The sequence below is a fragment of the Lissotriton vulgaris genome, chromosome 11 (genome assembly GCF_964263255.1).
Source record: "Lissotriton vulgaris chromosome 11, aLisVul1.2, whole genome shotgun sequence".
NCBI lineage: Eukaryota > Metazoa > Chordata > Amphibia > Caudata > Salamandridae > Lissotriton > Lissotriton vulgaris.
Window position 1 is genome coordinate 828,534,740 of NC_141699.1, and position 23,084 is coordinate 828,557,823.

The 23,084-nt window shown below is 46.4% G+C and overlaps 1 protein-coding gene across 1 annotated transcript in view; it reads right to left on the reverse strand.

The window, feature by feature from the left end:
- SRPRB (SRP receptor subunit beta) overlaps nucleotides 1-23,084 on the reverse strand; it is a 50,235-nt gene that overhangs the window by 23,627 nt on the left and 3,524 nt on the right. The window contains exons 2-3 of the mRNA XM_086943939.1: nucleotides 19,162-19,256; nucleotides 17,868-17,945 (exon numbers count right to left, since the gene is read on the reverse strand). Coding sequence (XP_086800065.1) covers nucleotides 17,868-17,945; nucleotides 19,162-19,256 — 173 coding nt within the window. The remainder of the gene's footprint in view (nucleotides 1-17,867; nucleotides 17,946-19,161; nucleotides 19,257-23,084) is intronic.

Here is a 23,084-nt window from a genome sequence, read left to right on the forward strand (position 1 = left end):
CCCCTCACAACCCTCTCACACTCACACCCCCTCACAACCCTCTAACACTCGCACCCCCTCACAACCCTCTAACACTCACCCACCCCCTCACACACCCACACCCCCAAACACACACCATCACACTCACACACCCTCACTCACCCTCTCACCCTCACACACACACACACTCACCCATACAACCCTCACACACTCACTCACACACACCCTCACCCTGCCTCTGAGAGATTCCCTTCCCTTTTCACAGTTCTTACGCATCAGGAGAAACTGTTATTTTAAGTAGGATTACTTCACTGAGGCCAAAACCCTTAGCCACAAACTTAGAAGCAGGGGATATCCACGCAAACTTGTGCGCCGCTCATTAAAACGGGTCTGGTATTGTTCTAGAGCAGCGGTCTTCAATCTGTGGGGCGCGACCCCCAGGGGGGCCATGGAGGCATGGGAAGGGGTCGCGCTCTTCATTTGCTAAAAGGAAACATCCCAGATGTGCTTGGAAATCGAAGCCAGACAGACAGCCCAACACGCCTTTCTACCTGTGTGTTGCTCGCCTGAAAGAAATGTAAATGTGCACAACAAGTTAATCTGCAAATGTAAGGGATTTGCAGAATAAGTCGTTGTGCACATTTGCATTTCTATCAGGCCAGCAGCGGCACAATGGCAGAAAGGTATGTTTAGCTGTCTGTCTGGCTTTGATTTCTCAGGAGAGTGCTGTTGCAGTTAATTGATCAACTCACTTGAAGCTTTTGAGTGGCAGTGCACAGAGTTTACTGAGCTGTGAAGTGCTTGCTATTAATTCTCATTGTATTTACAAAGTGCATACTATCCCCGAGAATGTGTTGAAGGAACAGTTATGTAAAAAATATTGCATTACATAGGGTCTGGATATTACTAAAATCTATGGGTCTCATTTACAATGAAATGGTGTAGGGCAGCTCTGCAAGTATGTTTGCTGTACTCCCCTATGTCAATTAAAAAGGGCCGGAATAGACTGTATTATAATATACGGTGCACCCCTGTCCTTTCTGCCAGTGCACAATTTGGTGCCTAGCGCCAACGCAGGCACCCTTGCACCTTGGTGCAAAAGTGTCTGCATTGTTGCAGGATTGTTTTTGGGCAAGAAGGCACACCTTTCTGCGCAAAAACAACCCATGGAGGCCTTTTCCTCTTTCTATGTGTGCCACACATAGAAAGCGGAAACCATTGAGGAGAAATAAAGATACTTCTCCTTGTTACGCATCCCCTGGGGCAGCGTACAGTTGTGACGCATCCTCAGGTTTACACATCCTTGTAAATTTAGGAGTGTGTCAAAGCCCATAGGAAAACCCACCGCAACACCCATGGACACCCCCCTGACGCAGTGTAAGGCAACGCACCAACTTGCGCTGCGTTGCCTTACACCATATCTAGCAGGCCACGAAAAGCCACGCAAAGTGACTTTGTGTGGCCTCGTAGATATGGGTCTGCACTCTGCCCACCACAGCGTCGTAAAAAATGACACACTGGCAGCGCAAGGGGCTTATAAATAAGCCCGTATATTTTGAAAGCAGCCCATATATTTTGGCATTATTTTAGCGTAAAACATTTTGCGCATTTTGTAGCAGTCTATCTTATACTGTGTGTAATACAAGTAAAAAAAAAACGACTTACATATTCACATCGCTTTCTGTCACAGGCTGTGACCTCATAGCACTAAAAATACACAAGTCACTATTCTCCACTGCATCAACCACGATCTAATTCCGCGGCTCTCTAGTATCACACAGACTTTTGCAGTGCATTAACTAATAGAGGTTCCAGCATTTATTATAGTTCATTTCCCACTGAGTAACAACTTTAAAAAATATATTTATTATTCATTGAAGCTGCTTGTTATTTTATATGTAGATACCTGGTGGTGGAAGACCTAAAAAATGTACTTGTGTTTTAATTATGATGACTGATGTTCAGCTACCTCCAGTTCCATGCAGCTGTAAATGCCAAGCTGTCAGCATTTCATGAAATATAGTAGTTTTCCTCTAATGCCGTGCAATAAAGTTGCAGCCCATGCATTACACTATAATACCAAGGGCCACTGGAATTATGTGAATGTGCGGCTGCAGCGATGTTAGCATAATTGTAGATTTTCTGCATTTGCCACATAATCCATCATCTGCCAGAGTATCTGCTGGTTTTAACAACAAAAAATAATTTAGTCAAAAGGTTTAAAAGTTACTAAAAAGCAGCAACAGGTGTTGCCACTCTGTATAAGACCTTTTGTAAAGCTGTACTGGTCACCTTTTTGTTGCTTATTGATATATTTTGGTGTTAAACTGGTGCTAATGAGATTGATCCTTTCTCTGGAGAACATTTATGGTTGTCAATGATCAGGAATACCAGGTTCTAGACATTTTTTGTGTCGGGAGGGGGTCCTTATGCCTAAAGAATTTTGATAGGGGGTCTCGGCATCAAAAAGTTTGAAGACGACTGTTCTAGAGAGACCCTCCTCGAACCTAAACCTAAAAGAGTCCAGGATAGGCTTATCTGTGTGACTACCTTCTCCCCAGCATCCACTGCTATCAGGAAAAGTGTGTTAAAACACTGGCCTGTACTCAACGCTGGCCCACTCAACCTCGAACGCGTAATGTTCGCATGAAAACGGCTAAAAATATAAAAGGACCACTTGGTGCGTGCATCTCTCCCCCAACAACCACTCAAAACCACACACAATGACGCATGGGGTCTGCCCACCCTCACAGGTCATGCCAAATGTGGTAGCTGTGTTTGTTGTGATTCAACAATCGAAGGGAAAAGTTTTGAATATGGCACCATCAAATTTGGTAGAAAATAGTTCTCAAATTGCAACTCGTCAAACGTGGTGTACGCTATTTATTGTCCCTGCATGCTGATTTATGTAGGTCATACCAGCCAGAAGATAAAACTCCGGATTGCACAACACCGCAGCAGGATTCGCTGCAAAAAAGCCAACTCCCCCCTCGTGGATCACTTCCCAGAAACAAGGACATAGTGAGAAGGATTTGGTCTGGACTATAATAACATTGATCAAACCCCCTCCTAGGGGAGCAGATGTATCTCTGCTACTAAACAAAGAAGAACTACACTGGATTCTAAGGACTAACAGTATTCGAAGCAGTCTAAACCGCCTTGAGGACTGGACCTCCCTGCTCTAATGATGTTCATGTATTAAGTATGGCATCTCTGCTCCTTTGTACTGTAAATTTAAGTCACATGCGCCATTCTCACCAACCACACTATCCTCTCACTGCTGATGTATGGTAATTTTAAGTCACATGCGCCGTTCTCACCCACCTCACAACCGCACAATCCTTCAGTAACCAGGTCACTGAACCCCGTCTCAAAATGGCTGGCACATTTCCTGCCCCAACCACTCCACCTGAGGCACCAGAGACCGTCCTCGCTTTCCACGGCCGGGCAGTCATAAACATGGACCTCACCAACACGCTCACATTCACCGCCATCGTGCAGCAGGACTAGCCACTGAGCTCCCGCTGTCCAAGTAAGTCACAACCAGGTTCCACACAGACCCCCGCTGCCCTAACTCTGTTACCAACCACTAACCCGAACCCATTATTTTCCAGACGGTGCGATCGTGCACTTCCATGGATGTACCAGCACTCCCCTTGATTCGGATTTCCCAACAGTTACGGTAATTTTTTATCCACCTAATTTACCGCACTCCATGTGCTGCTCGTAGGCACCGAAACTCTAACTCCTCCCTCCTGCTTCCCCACCAGGTCCTACTAGCTGGCCGCCCCACTGCACCGAACGTGAGCCACCGCGCCCATTCCGGTCTCGGAACTTTAACGTAAGGAACCATGGCTCTCCGTGACCCGTTACCCCCCACCACTCCGCGGTCACGTCTTGGCATAAAAGCGTATAACTACTATGACCCGCCATAACTGTTCTACCGCACGGACGTACCACTGCTGCGTTTTTAACTCACCCAGACACTACGAACATCACACCTAGAGTCCTTTTCACCTTTCCAGAGGCGTCATTTTCACTTGAGTCATTTAACTAAGTGCGTCCACCCAGAGATTGCATTCAATGTGTCACTAGCTATTCTGGCCTCGGTCTTCCTTCACTCTGTAATTTCAGACAGTGCAATTGTTGGTATAGGAGCACTGTGAGCACCCATGGTCCGCGCCGCCACACACCACTCGCCGGTTACGAACTACCCCTCTACTTACACCGCTCGTCTTATTTTTAAATTCACTTAAGTCACTGATAATCATTTAATTTGCCTAGCAGACCCTATGTTCACCAATTATATGTTTTATTTTTTCCCCTTTTCTCCCTATATGTATTGTATGTACAGTAATGCAAAAAAGGCATAGTGTATTTAACTCTCTAAAGACAACAAGGATTCATTTAACTGTCCTGAAAATGATGCCCTGTATGTAACGTTGGCATCGAAATGTCGTCGACACCTAAACGCCATATGCAATATGAATAAGCAATATTGTAATGTGCAATGGTGTAAAAATACTGATCTAAGTCTGTTAAACTGAGTACAAGCGTACAGACGTATTTTGCCCTGCCTTTGGCCATTCTGTTTTCGTTGGTTTGTCTTGTGTTCCGTGGGTCACGGCTGTGCCCACTTGTCATCAATTGGTTTAAAAACAACTCCTTGAAACTAAATCTATATGAAAAATAAATTCTTGTCCGGCTGGACAAAAGACATACTAACTATTCAGCGTATGATTACTGTCTGTTTCTATTCTCCCTTTCAAAATAGGGACCACTGTTCTCTAGAAGAGGATACTGCCCAAGGTCCCTATGGCATACCTTTTGGGTTCCCTTGTTTTTTGTAATATTACAAGTTCGGGTGAATGGCATTCTATTCCTATAGCCTGCCTCTCAACCCCATCAGGCGCAGCGCAACCTTAAAAATGATGTGTCACCCCCGCTATTTGTATGTTTTAGCGAACTTCTCGTATTCCATACCCCGAAGGCGCTGCCGCTCTCAATACTCCAAAATCCCCACTTTTGTTTGGGTTGGTAAGCACCACAGAGTGGCATTCATTTCAACACAGACAAATCTATGACGCCGGTTTGAGTGTGTGTTGAAAGGCGGAATCGGACTATATGGTTACCCCCCACTTTTTGCCTGGTGTTTTGCTGGTTTTCGACTTAGTTTGACTGGGACCCTGCTATTCAGGGCCCCAGTCTATCTGCTTTCTCTATAAAATGGATACCAAGTACTTTAGGTACATCTCAGGTTGGTAATTGGGTCACCCTTGTGAGCCCCTGTATATGGTACCTTAGGTACACAGGGCATAGGTAACCCAGAGTCCTACCAGGGGCTGAAGCATGTATTATGCTACCCCTGGGCAGCCTTCCAAAATGACACCACAGGTCTGCACTTGCAGCCTGGGTAAGGTGGTGTAAACACCCCTTACTTAGATATAGTATTCCTATATCTACCTTTACATATAGACACATAGTAACCTATAAGTCACTCCTATGGCAGGCCTTGACAATCCTGAAGGCAGAGTGCTTGGTTTTGTGTGAGAGGGTGCTCGAGCATGAGCTGAGCCCCTCTGCAGCTTTCGGAACCATCTCCTCATAGCTGTTCTATGATATAGCCATACCATATACTCTTAAGTGCATTATTATCCTCGGGGTTAATGCTAACTTTAGTTTGGCTTTATCAAAACATGTTGTGTAAGGTGTCAAACACTTTGGAATACTACCCCCGCCAGTTCTGGCGGCGAGGGTAGCATTCCACCCTTCTAGAGGGAGAAGACATGTGCACACTGGTATACCCGGTGAAAGTTTAAAAGAGCCTCAGCATCACAAAATGGATGCTGTTGCCACAGACACGAGTCTGGCCTCCTGCTGCTGGACGCAATTCTGGCAGGGGAGGCCTGGACAATAGGTTTCCTGTCTAGGTAGGTGCTAGCACCTCCCCAGACAGGCTTTAGTGTATTGGGGCAGGGTGGGTTGCATTTAGTGAATATTTTTCAGACACTGCCTGGGGCACAGAAGGTGCTCCATGCATTTCCCAGTTCAAACCGGTTGCTGGGGCACTCAGCCCCAGCTCTGGCGCGAAACTATCCAAATTTGAAGGGGTGTAACTACTCGCTCCCCAGGTCCTCCCATAGGTGGGACCCTAGAGTTAGTTCAACCTCTAAACTTACTATAAGAATAGGAGCCCAGTCCCTAGGACTTTAGATTACCCTGGACGAAACTCTGCAACATATATCTTGGACCTTCGACATTCCATATTGACTGGAAGACGGAAGAAATCTCCCTTGTGGTCAAGGAGTGACCACCCTGTTCAAACTGGCAACAAAAGCATCTTTGCCAGTCTGCATTGTTGAGGCTCCCGCCGGATCCCGAAGACTCTGAGACACAGGACACGAACTTCCAGACATCTCTGAAGCTGACCTGCTCTCCCAGCAATGCTGAGACCTGTGGCAGACTTGAGAGACGTGGGACCGGAACTCCTGGACATCCTGCATTTTTGCAACTGCACCTACTTCCTGAAGTTGTGCATTGGGGTACTTGAAGCCCTGCCTGAGCATCTTTTGCACCAAAGCTTAGAGGCCTACACTCCACAAGTGTTTCGGGGTTCCTGCTTTCTATCCCTCATGTGGTTTTTATACCACTATTTTAGTATATGGTTTGTGAGGCCCTAGGGCAAAACGTATACTGTGCAACCTATTGTATGCTAATTAATTTCCTTGTATTGTACTTTTACCTCTGACCTCATTTAGAGTCCAGAGGGGTTGTGTTTAGATTAAATACATATATATTTGATATATACCTTGTGTGGTGTGCTTTCATTTGATTATTCAAGAGACTATATCTGGAAAAAACAAGTTGCTCAACTCTCCTCTAAGTCTTAGCCTGAAGGCTGCTCTCCACAGCTACCACTAGGATATCTTTCTATAAGGTTGACTTTACAACCTACCATCAATAAGGGTCGTTTGGACTGGTGCAAGGTGCCCACTAGAATAGTGGACAGCATATGCCAGGCCAACTTCTCACAGGGTGTTTGACATCTATGTGTACTACTTGGCAGCACAGTTTCAGCCAATCAATGTATGGTTTAGCGGAGGTCGGGTGACCCAGTCTACTGCTTGGAACTTCACTTGATGGGTTTTGAGGAGCACCTTGGCCAGCTCTATGTGAGCCGACTGCCCCATAGAATTCCCTCATGTACACAAGTGGCAGTGCATTGCTGAAGAGCAGTGTTGCACCTTATTCGGTGGAACCGCTGTTTGACGGAAATGATCCCCTGTGTAAGGGCACATGGCTTGGGCAGCTCCCCAACCTAGAGGGCTTTCACCAGTGGGACCGAAAAGGAAAAAAGCATACGGTAGAGGTATTCAAAGGTGGTAACCTGATGTCCTTCCAAGAATTAAAAGATCAGTACGCCCTAGCTAACACTCGACTTTTCCACTTTCGTCAGCTGAAGCACGCCTTGAGACCACATCTTCGCACGGATACCCAGCTCCTAGAATACAGCCCGTCGAGGCAAAGCTTTTAATGGGGCACCTAGAGAAGGGAGCAATATTTCAGATCTACTGCTCCCTGATTATCAATGTCCCAGATGGCTTTGATTCCCTTTGGAAGAAATGGGACGGGGGGTGGGGCTTGGTGGGTGAGCTAGATGATGACTGGAGTAAGGGGTGCTGGCTCCTAAGAAATTGGCAATATTCGTATGCCTGCGTATGGTACAGGTGAATTACGTATACACTACACTACCCATCTATCCCAACGTCGCATGCAGCGGATATTTTCTGCTGCTCATGCAGAGCGTGCATGCTGCACACTCCCTGCTGATGCTTTTTTCATATGGCATGGGACTGCCCAGCGCTACGATCCTTCTGAGGAGGGGTGGGGTGGAGCAGGGGATCTCAGCATTTCTGGGTCGTCTGATCGAATTCAGTCCCCAGGCTGTGGTGCTGGGAGTTGTAGAGAAGCTGGGGGGGGTCCACGATCATAAAGGCTCTCAATAGGGACATGCAGAGTGTGCATGCTGTGCACTCTCCGCTGATGCTTTTTTCATATGGCACGGGACTGCCCAGCGCTACGATCCTTCTGGGGAGGGCTGGGGTGGAGCAGGAGATCTCAGCATTTCTGGGGCGCCTGATCGAATTCAGTCCCCAAGCTGCGGTGCTGGGACCTGGCCAGTCAGGTGGCCAAAAAGGACATTGCCAGACTGCGGAAGCAACCTACACCCCCTTCACATACAGCTGTGGCGAACAAGAGTCGACTGGTCCGTACAGCAAGAAAAAACGATTTATGAGGGACGTGAATGTCCTCATAAGCATGATAAAGTGTGCGGAAAGTGGTGGTCTTACTATGAACGGTCCTGATGAAAAGACTGATCTTTGGCGGGGTCGTCTTGTGTATTGTTGTGATTCTGAATGCTCAGCTCCTACTGCTTGCAATGTTGGCTGGTGGCACTGTATACATGAAATAAATGTGAATATAAAAAAACCTCAAGGTTAACAGAAGTAGGCCTGGAAACTGTATTTTAATAAATGTATGAATGAGCAAATATGTATATTTGATAATGTGAAAGTCTGCTGGCTGATTATAAACTTACTTTCATTAAAGCCCTCTCCTTAACACCCCTTGTACCACAAGCTGGAGAAGGTTTTACTCCTTCCGTGTCCAGGGGTAATTTTCAAATGTGGGAAGAGATTTGAGAGAAGTTGATGAATACCCTTAAACATGTGGGTAGGCAGACTCAAAGGCTATCTTTTCCTGTCAACTCTTAACCTCTGTGTGAACATTTACGAAAAGGCAACAAATCAGAGCCCTGTTGGAATCCAAAACTTGATACAATAAGAGGCCTGGCATAATCAGAGTGAATGCTGCCATTATTTGCCACCTTACACCATGGCACAAAAAAGGAAGAGATTGATAGCAACACCACCACCATTCTGGACAACCTCGCCAATCTCGGACTCAAACAACTGGTAAACACCTCCACCCATTACGCCGGACACACGCTCAACGCAATCTTCTCCTCCAGCAAACACATCTCTTTCAATCACGCCACAGGACTCCACTGGACGGACCACAGCTGCGTCCACTTCAACTTCAGAAAAACCACGACACACCACCACCCACAACAAGTCCCCTGCAGAAACTGGAACAAAATTACCACCGACCAGCTCACCACAGCGCTAAACCAAATCCCTCCCACCAGATCATCGGACCCAAACCATGCAGCCATCAATCTCGCACAATGGATCATCCGCTGCGCTGATGAATTAGCACCCGTGAAAAACCACCACAACAAGCCAGGAAACAAAAAAGCCACCTGGTTCTATGACGACCTAAAAAACTCCCCAAAAAAACGGCCGCACCCTCGAGAAAGCCTGGCGAAAAACCCCAATCACCGACAACATGATAGCCCTCAAGGACGCCACCCGCAAACACCACCAGCTGATCCGATCCACCAAGAAATCAGCATTCAAGGATCGACTCGACAACAACGTCAACAACAGCAAGGAACTCTTCAGCATCGTCAAAGAGCTTACCAACCCCAGAGCCGGCACCAACGACATCACCCCCTCTCAAGATCTCTGCGACTCTCTAGCCTCGTTCTTCCACAGCAAGATCGTTGACATACATAACAGCTTCGGCGAACTATCCACTCCCTCACCTCCGAACTGAAGCCCCCCACCACCACCCTTTGCGCCTGGACGCCAATTCGCACCGAAGACACCATCCGCTTGATGAATTCCCTCCACTCCGGATCACCAAACGATCCATGCCCCCACCACATCTTCAACAAGGCCGTCTCCGTCATCGCACCCCAACTCCGAGACATCATCAACTGCTCCTTCTACACCGCTACCTTCCCGGAAAGCTGGAAACAAGCCGAACTCAGTGCCCTCCTGAAGAAACCTACAGCAGACCCCACCGAACTTAAGAACTACTGCCCCATCTCGCTCCTCCCATTCCCTGCCAAAGTCATAGAGAAAACTGTCAACAACCAGCTCGCCGCCTTCCTCGAGTCTAACGGCTCCCTCGACCCCACACAATCCGGCTTCCGAGCAAAACACAGCACCGAGACCGCCCTCATCGCAGCCACAGACGACATCCGAACACTACTCGACAACGGGGAAACAGCTGCCCTCATCCTCCTGGACCTCTCAGCAGCGTTTGACACGGTCTGCCATAGCACCCTCGTACAACGCCTCAGCAACGTCGGGATACAAGGAAAAGCTTTGGACTGGATCATCTCGTTCCTAGCTGGAAGAACCCAGAGAGTCCGCCTCCCCCCCTTCAGATCAGATGCCTCCGAAGTCATCTGTGGAGTACCACAAGGATCATCCCTCAGCCCCACCCTCTTCAACGTCTACATGAGCCCCCTCGCTTCCATCGCACGCCAGCACAACCTTAACATCATCTCCTACGCTGACGACACACAGCTGATCCTCTCCCTCACCAAAGACACAAACACTGCCAACACCAACCTACACGAAGGGATGAAAGACGTAGCCGAGTGGATGAAGAACAGCCGCCTAAAACTGAATTCAGACAAGACGGAAGTCCTCATCCTTGGATCATCCACCTCCGCACTCATGGTGGCCTCCGGCCTTAGGCAGCGCGCCCAAACCTACGGACCATGCTCGCAACCTAGGATTCATACTAGACTCCTCCCTCTCAATGACCAGACAAGTCAACGCCGTCTCGTCATCTTGCTTTAACATCTTACGCATGCTCCGAAAGATCTTCCGATGGATCCCCACCGAAACAAGAAAAATGGTCACCCAAGCACTTGTCACAAGCCGACTGGACTACGGAAACACCCTCTATGCCGGAACCACAGCCAAATTAGAGAAAAAACTCCAACGCATTCAGAACGCCTCCGCCCGACTCATCCTAGACATACCACGCCATAATCACATTTCCGGTCACCTGAGAGACCTTCACTGGCTCCCCATCAACAAGAGAATCAAGTTCCGTCTCCTCACCCACGCACACAAGGCCCTCTACGACCTAGGACCCAGTTACCTCAACACACGCCTGACCTTCTACACCCCCACCCGCCATCTACGATCGTCCAATCAAGCCCTTGCCGCGATCCCACGCATCTGAAGAGCCACCATGGGAGGAAGATCATTCTCCTAATTAGCAGCCAAAACCTGGAATTCTCTTCCCACCCACCTCCGACTTACACAGAACCACCTCTCCTTCAGAAAACAACTCAAAACATGGCTGTTTGATAAATAGCGAACCCCCTCCCCCAAGCGCCTTGAGACCCTCTGGGTGAGTAGTGCGCTATACAAATTTTGACTTGACTTGAATAATTAATTCTATGTCAGGACCGGAGGCTTCTGATTATGCTTCTCAATCTTTACTAGAAGCTCACAGCAGCCAATGAAAATGCTTGCTTTTCATTACAATAAACGTTAAACTGCATATCCCATCATGCTTTACATATAACCACGCCCCTTTAGTCCATAAGAGGCCTTAGCCTGCCGCCATCTTCCTCTTTCTTTGCTGCTCACAGAGCTAAGTACAACCTTGTTTACTCCCTCTGTGTCTCTATTGCGCTTGTTAATGTTTGATTGACATTACTTGGCACTGTATACACTGTTCATTCTGTTTATACATTGTTCATACTGTTACTAGCGGTATTCTGCTATCGTATTGCTATTTATTGTGCTGAGGTTGTTACCTCTTCAGGGGGAGTAGCTGTCCTTCGGCGGAGCACCTTTGTGCCCGTCGTCTTGGTAATCCATTCCTCAGGTGGCAGGAGCGCGCTGTATTCGCGCGAGGGTAGCGACGGTCGTTGACCGGAGGCAGACGGATGCCGGTAGTTTGTTTGTGGAGCCTGCTGGAGCCCGGTGTTGTCCCCGTAGGCTACGCGCGTTAGCGCATGCGCAGACGGCTTCCCTCATCGCCGCTGACGCTCATTCAGGCCGGGTGGCTCCCGGCCGCGACGTGCACCCAAAGCGCGCTGAATTGGGGTATTTTCTGGTAGGTTTTCAGTCGCGCTTGGGCTGCACGTCGCGGCGCGAACCGCGTTTGTCAGTTTCAATTGGATTTTCATATCGGAGTGTTAGGAAGGATCCCTCTGCCTTAGCGATCGCCTGGTGAGGTGGTATAAATACTAATTGGGCCAATTTGAGCGCGCACACGCTCAGTGTATTTCAGTGGCCTGGGTCTCTGGCCCGCCTTGACTACAGCTTTGCTGAGGGGGTTTTAGGTAGTGAAAGTTTGTGTGCTGTGTGGGCTGACCCCCCCCCCCCTGACCCTCCTAGTACCTGGTTTTGTCTGAACACAACCTAGACAGAATTCCCAGTGAGAATGTCGGAAGAGCAGTTTAATGAGGGGTACTATCAGGAGGAGGAATTTGAGAACAGGCAGACTGCTGCCTTGGAGGACAACCTGGTCAGTGCTTTGGACGCTTCGGTCCAGTCCTCCGTTAACCGGGCGATGGAAACGACTGTACCTCAGACAGTGCATCAGGCACTGGCCTCAGCCCTTCGTCCTATCCGACGACAACTGGAAGGTTTTGCCAAAAGACATGGCTTTAATAAACCTCAGAAGAAGAAGGATGATGCATCCACCTCGGGTCCTTCAAGGGACTCGGCCACCTGGCCTCACATGCAGGCCTTAGCTACCCTGCCGGACACGGCGGACCATTCTTACGCTGGAGCCAAGGCCACCAGTAAACGTAGGGTCCATGACACCGACACGGACACGGATACTGGCACGAACGCGGATACGGACACCGACACCTCAGAGGATCGCAATCCTCCAAAGAAGGCAAAGGTGGCGCAGCCCAAGAGCCTCGCGCCGGATGATACACCGTTCACCTTTGATCCTTTGGAGATTGTACACCCTAGATCACAGGATTGGATGCCGCCTGCTGCAGTCACGGCTTACATCCATGATAATTTACGCAAGTGCTTCCCTAGGGATGTAAGAAATCGTTTACGCTCAGAGTGCCCTAGACCGGAAATCCCAAATCAGGTGGCGGAAACACCGGAGATTGATCCTAACCTTCTCACCTTTCTGAAGAAGTTCACCAAGGACCCGAAGAGAGGTCTGGATAGAGCATGGCGGGGGTGCCAGGACAAAATGTTAGACGCCATCGGCCCCTTGGCAAAGATCCTAGAGATGGCCTTTGTGGCCAAGGAGACCTCAGTCATCATAAACCCGGACGTGCTCGCTGGATGGGCTCAGAGAGCCATATGTTTTTTGGGCAACGCGAACTGCGCTGTCTCGGCAGAGAGGAGAAAATCTCTGCTGATGAAGATGGATTCGAATCTTACGGAGCTCGCTGACGCGGAGCCGGGACCCCTTGCAGAAGGCCTTCTTTTTGGTGACAAATTCGTTAGGGACGTCTCCAAATATGTCGGCACCTTTACAGCTTTGGACAAGGCCCAGTCGGGCATCAAGCGCGCCCTCAGCCAGGGTGTTTTTCACAGGGCCGGACGAGGCGGGGGTCGCTCGTCAGGCCGAGGAGGTCCTCCTGGCCCCCACAGAGGAGACTTCGGAAGGGGCAGAAATGATTTTGATTCAACTCGAGGAGGAACCTTCTACCCCTCCCGGAGGAGGTTCAACAAAAACAGATATCAGACTGGAGATGGACGAGGGAAGTTCAAGCACCAGCAGAGCTCAGGTGAGAATTTCAGATACTTCCCTTCTTCCCCTGGGGGGTCGGACTCGGCACTGCCTGGGGCGGTGGGAGGACCTTACTCAGGACGCTTGGGTCCTTCAGACTATTCAGGGCTTTCATCTGGAGTTTTACTCAAGTCCGGTTCAGACTTGCGCACCCCCAATTCTCCTTTTTTCCCAACTAGAGGCCAGTTTCATAGACGAAGAGATTGCTGCCTTGCTACAGAAGCGCGCGATTGCACCAAGTATTCGGTGCCCTCACGGCTTCTGCAGCAACATATTTGTGATTCAGAAGAAAGGGGGTGGAAACAGACTAGTTTTAAACCTCAGGGAGTTCAATCAATTCCTGACTTACAATCATTTCAAGATGGAGGGCATCCATCTTTTGACGGATCTACTGCAGGTGGGAGATTGGATGGTCCGGCTGGACCTGAAGGATGCTTATCTCTCTATTCCAATCTTTCCCCCACATCGCAGGTTTCTTCAATTCAAATGGAGAGACCGATGGTACGAATATTTGGTTCTGCCTTTCGGGCTCTCCTCGGCACCTTGGTGCTTCACCATGGTGATGAAGCCGGTAGTGGCGTACCTCCGGGAACGAGGTATTCGTCTTATCATATACCTCGACGACATTCTGATAGTGGACCAGTGTCGGCAGACTCTCTTACGACACCTCCAACTGACCACGACTATGTTGCAGGATCTGGGGTTTGTTATAAACACCAAGAAGTCAGTCATGGTTCCTTCACAAGTTATAGATTTTCTGGGTTTCACGGTGGATTCGGTAATGGCCCAAATGTGCCTTCCAAAGGACAAACTTCGAGATCTGAAGAAAGAGATCCGGAGACTTCTGAGCAGCCAGTCTGTCTCCTTGAGAGCACTGGCGAGAATGGTAGGAATTCTAGCGTCTTCAGTCCAGGCGATTTTCCCGGGCCCGCTTCATTACAGGGCCCTGCAACAACTGAAGATCAGACACCTTCAGAAGGGTCTCTCGTACTCAGACAGCATTCCCCTCACGCAGGAGGTGCGGTCGGAGTTGCAATGGTGGTTGGGACACGTCGACGCTTGGAACGGCCGAGCGATCTTCGGTTCACTCCCGGAAGTCACGATAGAGTCAGACGCCAGCCGATGGGGCTGGGGCGCGCGTTGTGGAGACATCTCCACAGGAGGACGTTGGTCCCCGGAGGAGCTTTCCCTCCATATCAATTGCCTGGAGCTGCTGGCGGGGTCGTTCGCGGTGAGAACATTGTCCCCTCAGCGGACATCCTGCTGTATCCTCCTGCGTCTGGACAATATCTCGGCAGTGAGGTACATCAACAAGTTGGGAGGCACGAGGTCGTCCATGCTTGTTCAAACAGCCAAAGACTTTTGGCATTATTGCCTCCGCAACCAGATATCGGTCATTGCGGAGTATCTCCCAGGCCAGTCCAATCAGGTGGCGGACTGGAACTCGAGGTACCTCCGGGACTTCAGCGATTGGAAGCTGAGCCCGAGGATGTTCGAGTGGCTAGAGAAGATTTGGGGTCCGTTCGGGACGGACTTGTTTGCATCGAGGTTGACCTTCCAGATCCCTCGATTCTTCAGTTGGAGACCGGATCCGTTAGCTCAGGCGACGGACGCCTTTCTACAGGACTGGTCGGTGGGGGTTCACTATGCATTTCCCCCCTTCTTGCTGATCCCCAGAGCGATGTCGCAGGTAATCAGACAGAATGCGGAGGTGGTCATGGTGACGCCTTGGTGGACGTCCCAATCTTGGTTCCCTAAACTGATGCAGTGGAGCTGCGACCTCCCCAGACTCCTTCCGGAGTCGACGGGCCTGTTGCTGGGCCCTCATCAGGAGACACATCCCTTGATCTCGGAGGGCAGGCTCCGGCTGATGGCCTGGAGGCTTTCAGGCAACAGTGGCAAGTGCCAGGGATTTCAAGCAGGGCTGCAGACTTCATCAAGCAGGCCTGGGCTCCTTCCACGAGGAAACGGTACTCCTCGGCCTGGAAAGGCTGGGTGGGTTGGTGCGTGGAACGACATTTGGATCCCGTGGGGGCCGGCTTACCCCATGTGTTGAATTTCCTGACGGATAAGGCATCGCAGGGCCTGGCCTATCGGTCCATCAACAATTTCAGGTCTGCCATCTCAGCGGGCCACGTTCAGCTGGAAGGAAGACCTATCGGTATGCACCCGGTCGTGTGTAAATTGTTGAAGGGTATTAGGGTAGAGAATCCCCCTAAACCTAAATATTCTGGTTTGTGGGATGTCAAGCGAGTCTTGGACCTCTTCGACAAATGGCCAGCTAACAAAGATCTTTCCAGAAAACAGCTTTCAGCCAAGCTGGCTATGTTGCTTTGCCTTTCGGCGGGTAGGAGATCGTCGGATGTACGAGCACTGGATATAACAGGTAGAGTATTCACTCCGGAAGGAGTTTCTTTTCAGATTTTTAGGCGTACTAAAAACACTGTCTACACATGTATCGTATAATGCATTTCAGGAGAATGAAAAGTTATGTGTCGTTCACTGTCTTAAGACTTATGAGGAATGTACTGCGACACTTAGGCCTCAGGGCTGTTCGCAGCTGTTGATAGCCTTACAAAAGCCGTTCAGAGCTGTGGCTGCAGCCACCATTGCCAGATGGCTTCGTTTCGTGATGGAAGAAGCAGGCATTGACATCACCATGTTTGGTGCGCATTCCGTCAGGGGTGCTATGGCATCGAAATCGTTCATGTTGGGATCCAGCATTCATGATATTATGCATTGTGCAGATTGGTTGTCTGAATCGACATTCAAGGCGTTTTATTATAGGCCGGTGGGGGATATTACCTCTGTTGTTTTTAGTAAGCGTTAAACGTGCATAATCAGAAGCCTCCGGTCCTGACATAGAATCACAAATTTGCTAGCATTCGCGACAAGAATTTGCAATTCTATTAAGGACACGGAGGCGAGGATTATCCCACCCGGCATTGTATATGAAATTATAAAATGCTTGCCCACCCAGATGGTTACGGTGGTTACGGTCTCGTATCCTTTCTTTCAGGTTCGGAAAAAAAGGGTGATTGAGTCTCGAAGTATGACAAGATGGTTCGCCTGAAGGTTCTCCTTCCCGTTGGAAGAGTTCTGGAGTTACATGTTCGGTTGGAGCTGTTCGCCGCAAGAAAGAGGAAGATGGCGGCAGGCTAAGGACTCTTATGGACTAAAGGGGCGTGGTAATATGTAAAGCATGATGGGATATGCAGTTTAACGTTTATTGTAATGAAAAGCAAGCATTTTCATTGGCTGCTGTGAGCTTCTAGTAAAGATTGAGAAGCATAATCCTCGCCTCCGTGTCCTTAATAGAATTGCAAATTCTTGTCGCGAATGCTAGCAAATTTGTGATTCTGCAACCCTGCTTAAGCATAAAGACATCAGAGGTATATTCTTAAATTGTTCTTTCCTATAAGGTCTTTCACTGCCTCTCACTTCCAATGCAATGGGGAACGTTGGTGCTCATTCCACACTTAGAACTTTTGCAAAATGGTTTCCATGTAAAGAAGAAGAAATATATTAATTTTCTATTCCTATACTATGGAATGGTCACAATATGAAAAACATCTACTCCAAAGGTTAGGGGACCAAATGTTTGAAAGTATGTTTAGCTGCAGGATTGTTGAAGCCTTTGGTAATCAGTAATGGACTTATAAATCTCAGCATTAGTACATAAAATCCTAATAATTCTAAGATTCAGTCTAAGATTTGCTATTTGTAAGCTAGGAGAAAATGGAAAAGCCAGACAAGACAAATTAGATCACTAGGTCAACAACTGTTAAGATTTCAGAATGTTATGCAAACTAGCCCTGAAGAGAGATCAGGAAACCCCCTCTTTGCTCCCTGCAATCACCCACTCCTCTGCCAAAGTTCACTCAAAGCAAAACATAAAACAGCTGTATGTACAGCCTTTCTCCTGAACCATTAAAATTGTGCAAACCACTGATATAACTGTGGTATTCTTCTGCACATCTCGAGAAATATTTTACATCAACAAAGACTTATTAAAAAATCACCCAAGAAGGTTGGCAGAAAATGGGAACTCATCAGTAAAAAAAAAAACGAAGTGGAAAATGTGTGGATTGCATGTGCGATATCAGAAAACAGGTCAAAGCAGAGCCGCTCCAAGGCATCTTTATAGTTGGCAATAAAATAACAGTAAATTAAATAAGCAGAAGAGTTTACCACAAGACTATCCAGCAATAATAGAAATGTTTTATTAATCAAAGTTTCACCTTGTCATTCTTGACATGATACAGTGCTGAATTCTCTATGACGGACGTCTGGGTGAGTCCAAATTTTCCAGTTAGCAGCTGAAAGACACAGAAACAAGGGTGTGGATTAACATAGAAATGTATGCTTAACTCATGCAGCACATGCTTCCACCAAGGTAATGAAAACAACTTTCTACAGACTTCAAAAAGTAGATGTAGACTGTGAAACCCTCTGCATGAGTACATATTTCTGATTAAATTCAAGCAAAGGATATCTCTCCTTTTCAGTCATAGATATCTGACTCAAGCAATCTAAGAACATATCAGCCCCACCCCTCATTGTTCAATGGCGTGATATGACTCCGGTTGGGCACTACACTCTCCTAATGTCACAGAATGATAGACAACAAAGCATAAGAGCGGTCAATACGAGGCTTACCAGAAGAATGTTTTTACTCTATCAAGATAACCTCTCTATGATCAAACATACACAAACAGCAAATATAGGTTTGATTACGGGCTGCAACCAAATACAGTAACATGTTGTCAAAGCCTCACAAATAAGGTAAAAACCGTGTACCGAATACACAGATTAAGAATCCGGACATTGGAATCAGATAGATCATAATGCAATAAATGCAAAAAAGGATATTATCTGAAAACCCTATTTATGCACACAAAGTCAAAGGAGGTGATAAAATGTGCAAGGAAACAAGTAAAATGTATGCAGAGAATGCATAAACAAGCCATTGTTGATAATACATCAACAATCACTCATGTATCTTTCCACATTCTAAAGCGCAACTGTAGAGGCGGTACAGAATCCAACTGTTGGCCTATAAACTGAAAATACAATAGTTCAACCAAACCAGCTTATAGGGGTTTAGGAAGCATTTATCAAGGGTAACAGTGAATAAGCACGCATTGCTCCAAAATCTTAACCTGAAGTAAAGTCTTGATACCATTTTAAACATGAGATTTCAAACCTCACACATTCTGAAACTTATGAATGCAGCTAACATTCAGTTACAGATCGTTCTCTTAGAGGATTAGCATTCCCTTGGCTAGCCTTTAACATTTATAGAAAGTGATTGCACTATATTTAAAACACACGCTACTGAAATGATACCCTTTAGTAAATACTTGGATGCTATTGTAAACTCTAGTTGCTTACATCTAGGCACATAAATTGACTGCTGTATTTGCCACAGGGCTGTAGATGTAAATTTGAAAAGCAAACATGTGCTAAACAGTCTCTTTGTCAGTATAAATGCATGGGTAAAAGCTGCTTGCTGAGCAAACGGAGTAACCTTACCCTGCTGAAAAGAAGAGTTTTCCCAGAATCACAAAGTCCTACTAGAAGCACTGACCGCCTGGTAGTCTTCCTGCTACGGGCTACTTTCCACAGAACTGGGTGGGAGAAAAAGCAAAAGATTAGAAGATGCCCGACACATCAAAGCAGTACAGACCAGAGTCACACCTACAGCAAACGTGCCAGTCACAAAAATATAAAGTTCTCAGAAAGGCAATGTAGTACAGAGAAGCAGAACAATAGGTTAAATTATTTCGTTTCCTAGGGATAGAAATTGTGATACACCGCTTTTGAAGGCAAAGATACTATGAAATTAATAAAACCTACAGGAAGAGAATGCAAAAGGTACCACAATATATCATGAATGCATACCAACGCTCATAAGGTGCATAACACCGCTGTAGAGGTCTCTTGGCGAGGTTTTATACAAATCTAGAATGGAAAAGCTTTAAGAGGGGAATGAACACTTAAATAGGCAGGACAGGTTCTTAGTTGATTAAGAATGGACTTCCAGAGAACAGGACCTGCTGCTGGAAAACTATTCACGGCATAAAATTCAAGATTGCTTCTGAAGAGCAACCATACATGCACAGAGGCTAGATTGATGATGACATCTGTACATCCAGCAGGATATTCTGAATCTTTTCTTGCTTGTGAAACCTCACTTCTCCATTTAAGACTAAGATGGAACAGAGGGATGCATTTCTTACCATCCGTCACAGTATTGTAAAAGTATTTGTTAGGCAGCACGGTTGTTATTACATAACATTTTGTGAAAATATATGCAAAATTATATGAACTGCAAAAGTTGTTTAGAACTATATTTCGGCCTGAAATGAGTTTCCATATCAATGTTTGACATGAGGGGGCATTTTGCTCTAAGAAATAAAAATGCGCAGAAAACAAAAGCGGTGTGAACAACAGCCACATGCATTTAGGCTGTTCACATTATTCGCAAGACCTTGCTGTAATATTTTACAGCAAATGGCATATAATTACAAGACATGGCCTAATTTCAGAAATTTTACGTAATAAGCAAAATAGTAAAATTCTTTAAATTATATTGACGTAATTTAAATTTCGCCTAGGCCGGGTAGGCAGATATAAAAATGTTAAAGTAGCCAAGTTTCAAATAAATTATTGACACTACTACCAAAATGTTGTCGTTAGGTGAAAGTAAGAATCTGTGATAATTTTCCAAATTAATGGAACCAAATACATAATACTTTATGTCTCTAGATATCTAAATTCATGCTGCAATAAAAAGTAAATGCCAAGTTTTAACCTTGGCACATGGGCTAGGTATATGGTGGTGCAGAAAAAGAGTAAGAGTAAATACTCTCAGGCTATCCATAGATTTTTCTCAAAGGTGTAAAACTCAGTTTTACTACTATTCAAATGAATTTAGATCTGATACATCTGAATGTGGATCCAACCCAGATGGTGCTGAAAAACATAAGAAAATGGGTATTTAGTGATCCAAATGTAAACCTTTGTATATGTTATATCAAGAATGAGTTAACGGTGAAACTCACAAATTGTGTAAATATTACATAGGACCAGAGACAGGGTTGAGCATTGCAGAACCCTATGTTTAGGGGTAAGTAGTGAAAAAAGATATGGTTCTAGGTGCGCTCTCTGGGATCTATGTTAGAAGGAGGATCTATAGCAGTTGATCAAAGGCCCCGCTTGCACCACTGCCACAATCCTATTAAACAATATAATAGTATCTATAATTAACTGTATTGAAGGTAGAAGACAAGTCGAGAATGACCAGAAGACAGCTCGTCCTCTCATCTGCCCATCCTTATGTGTAATTCCAAAGTCCTAGCAGTGCTCTTTCAGACCCCTGGTGTGTTACTCAGTGATTTAAATCATGACTGATAGTACTGAAGTTGGAACATTAACAACTGACAGCATTCAGTTTGTTTTTTTCATTAGGAGTATTCCGATTCAGTCATTACGTTTGGGTGTACAAAGCCCTAGGATTGTTTTTAAGAATAAATGGAACAAAATCACAAATTGATATCCTTAACAGCCAAGCTGATGTAAGATGCCTATTTCTTCAGTGTACCAAGAATCCTTCCAATATCTGTTATACTGGAGGAAGAAAGATTAAAGGAAGTGGGGGCAGGCTGGGAGAAAGCACTAAATCTGCTGAAGTGTTGCCAGTTGCCTTCAAATCAGTTTGGCACTATGTGCAAGATTCTTTCAGACGGTTTGATATAGTTTTGCCAAAAAGGGTTTTTACCAGTCAAGTGGGTTTTTATAGACCTCACTTGCCTTTTATTAAACAAAGCTGCCTTCATGGTACTTATGCTTCCTCCATGTACGTTCAAATTAGATCTTGCTTCAACAACCTGAATTCTATATTAAAATCATGAGGTAGTATGAGATTTAAGTATTGGATATGGACTCCAGAAGTTTTATAGATGTTAAACTTCGCATAAGAACCAGGGTATCTGGAATATAACACACAAAGATGATGGACGGAATCTGGAACATTGTCAAACATTAACCCCAGTCACAGATCTGGGTTTAATTCATGATTATTTTGCTCGCCACGCCATTCTAGGTTGGACCCAGAAATATGCAGATCAGCCTAGACTGTTCCCAATTGGAACAGTCCAGCCCGAACTGCCAGGCCAGGTCCTCCCTGGACCAGAAAACAAGCATTCTAGGACCAGTTTTGGGGCATCACCCCGGCTGAACCAGGTGGTGTAGCTAGCAAGAGACCCACGTCTAGACATACCTTTCCCACTTAGGGGGAAAAATGCAACACAAAAAGATGGACGGAATGTTTATAATTGTCAGACATTCACCCCCAGTCACAGATATGGATTTAATCCATCGTTATTTTGCTCAGCTCGCCATTCCAGTTTGGACCCAGCCACATGCAGATCAGCCTTGACCCTGTTCCCCATGGGAACAGTCCAGCTCGAACTGCCAGGCCAGGTCCTCCTTGGACCGATAAACAAGCATCCTGGGACCGGTTTTTGGGCATCACCCCTCATCAGCGATGCTAGCTTGAAACCAGTGGCACAGCGAGCAGGGGACCCACGTCTGAGCATTGCCCTTCCCACTTAGTGTAAAAATGCAACATAAAAAGATGATGGACGGAGTTTTGAACATATAACTGGAATATAGCTGAAATATAACGCTATATGACTTATTACAATTTGCCAGCTGATTCTTTTCAATAGAACCATGTTTTTTTTTATTACAGTCTAAGTCTTGTGATCACATCATTATGGGAATTGTGGGTGGTGAGGGGGCAGTGACAATGATACAATCAATTAGATAAGGAGCCCCTCATATCACACATGATACTCTTCTCACTATGGCATGGTTCTTTTTGATGATCAATGATATGCCCTTTACGTTGTGAAAGCTATGTAGGTATTTGTATGGAGCCCAAGTCGCTCAAGGTGTTTATAAAGGATGGGGACATAGGGTTTGTGTCATCATCATGCAAACAGTTAAAAGAATAAGAATAATGGAGTGTTGAATGCTATGCTGAATATTACCTTGGTAGGCAATAAGGGGTAAAGTATTGTTTCTTGCAGAGTGACACTATAGCACTGTTCCTAGGAAAAAGGCTTTAATTTCAGGTCAGAATGTCTAACACTCAGACTTTCACCTGACGAGAGAAAACATTGATTGATAACCTTTGTTATTATGTTATCCTTCAACCTGATTGAGAAAAAACAACCTTTTCAAAAAATACACATTTTTAAAGAAACAAAAAAAACCTAGACTGTTTTTCTCTGTCTACTGCCCCACCCGTGTAAAGTTCTGCATCTATGTGCTAACCCAGGCCTTAGCGTCAACATGCCAGGGCACACAATATATGTGCGCGATGTATGGTACCTGCATTATGTGTATGCGTAAGCCAGAGTATTAGAGGCCTATGGAGGCCAGGCTAC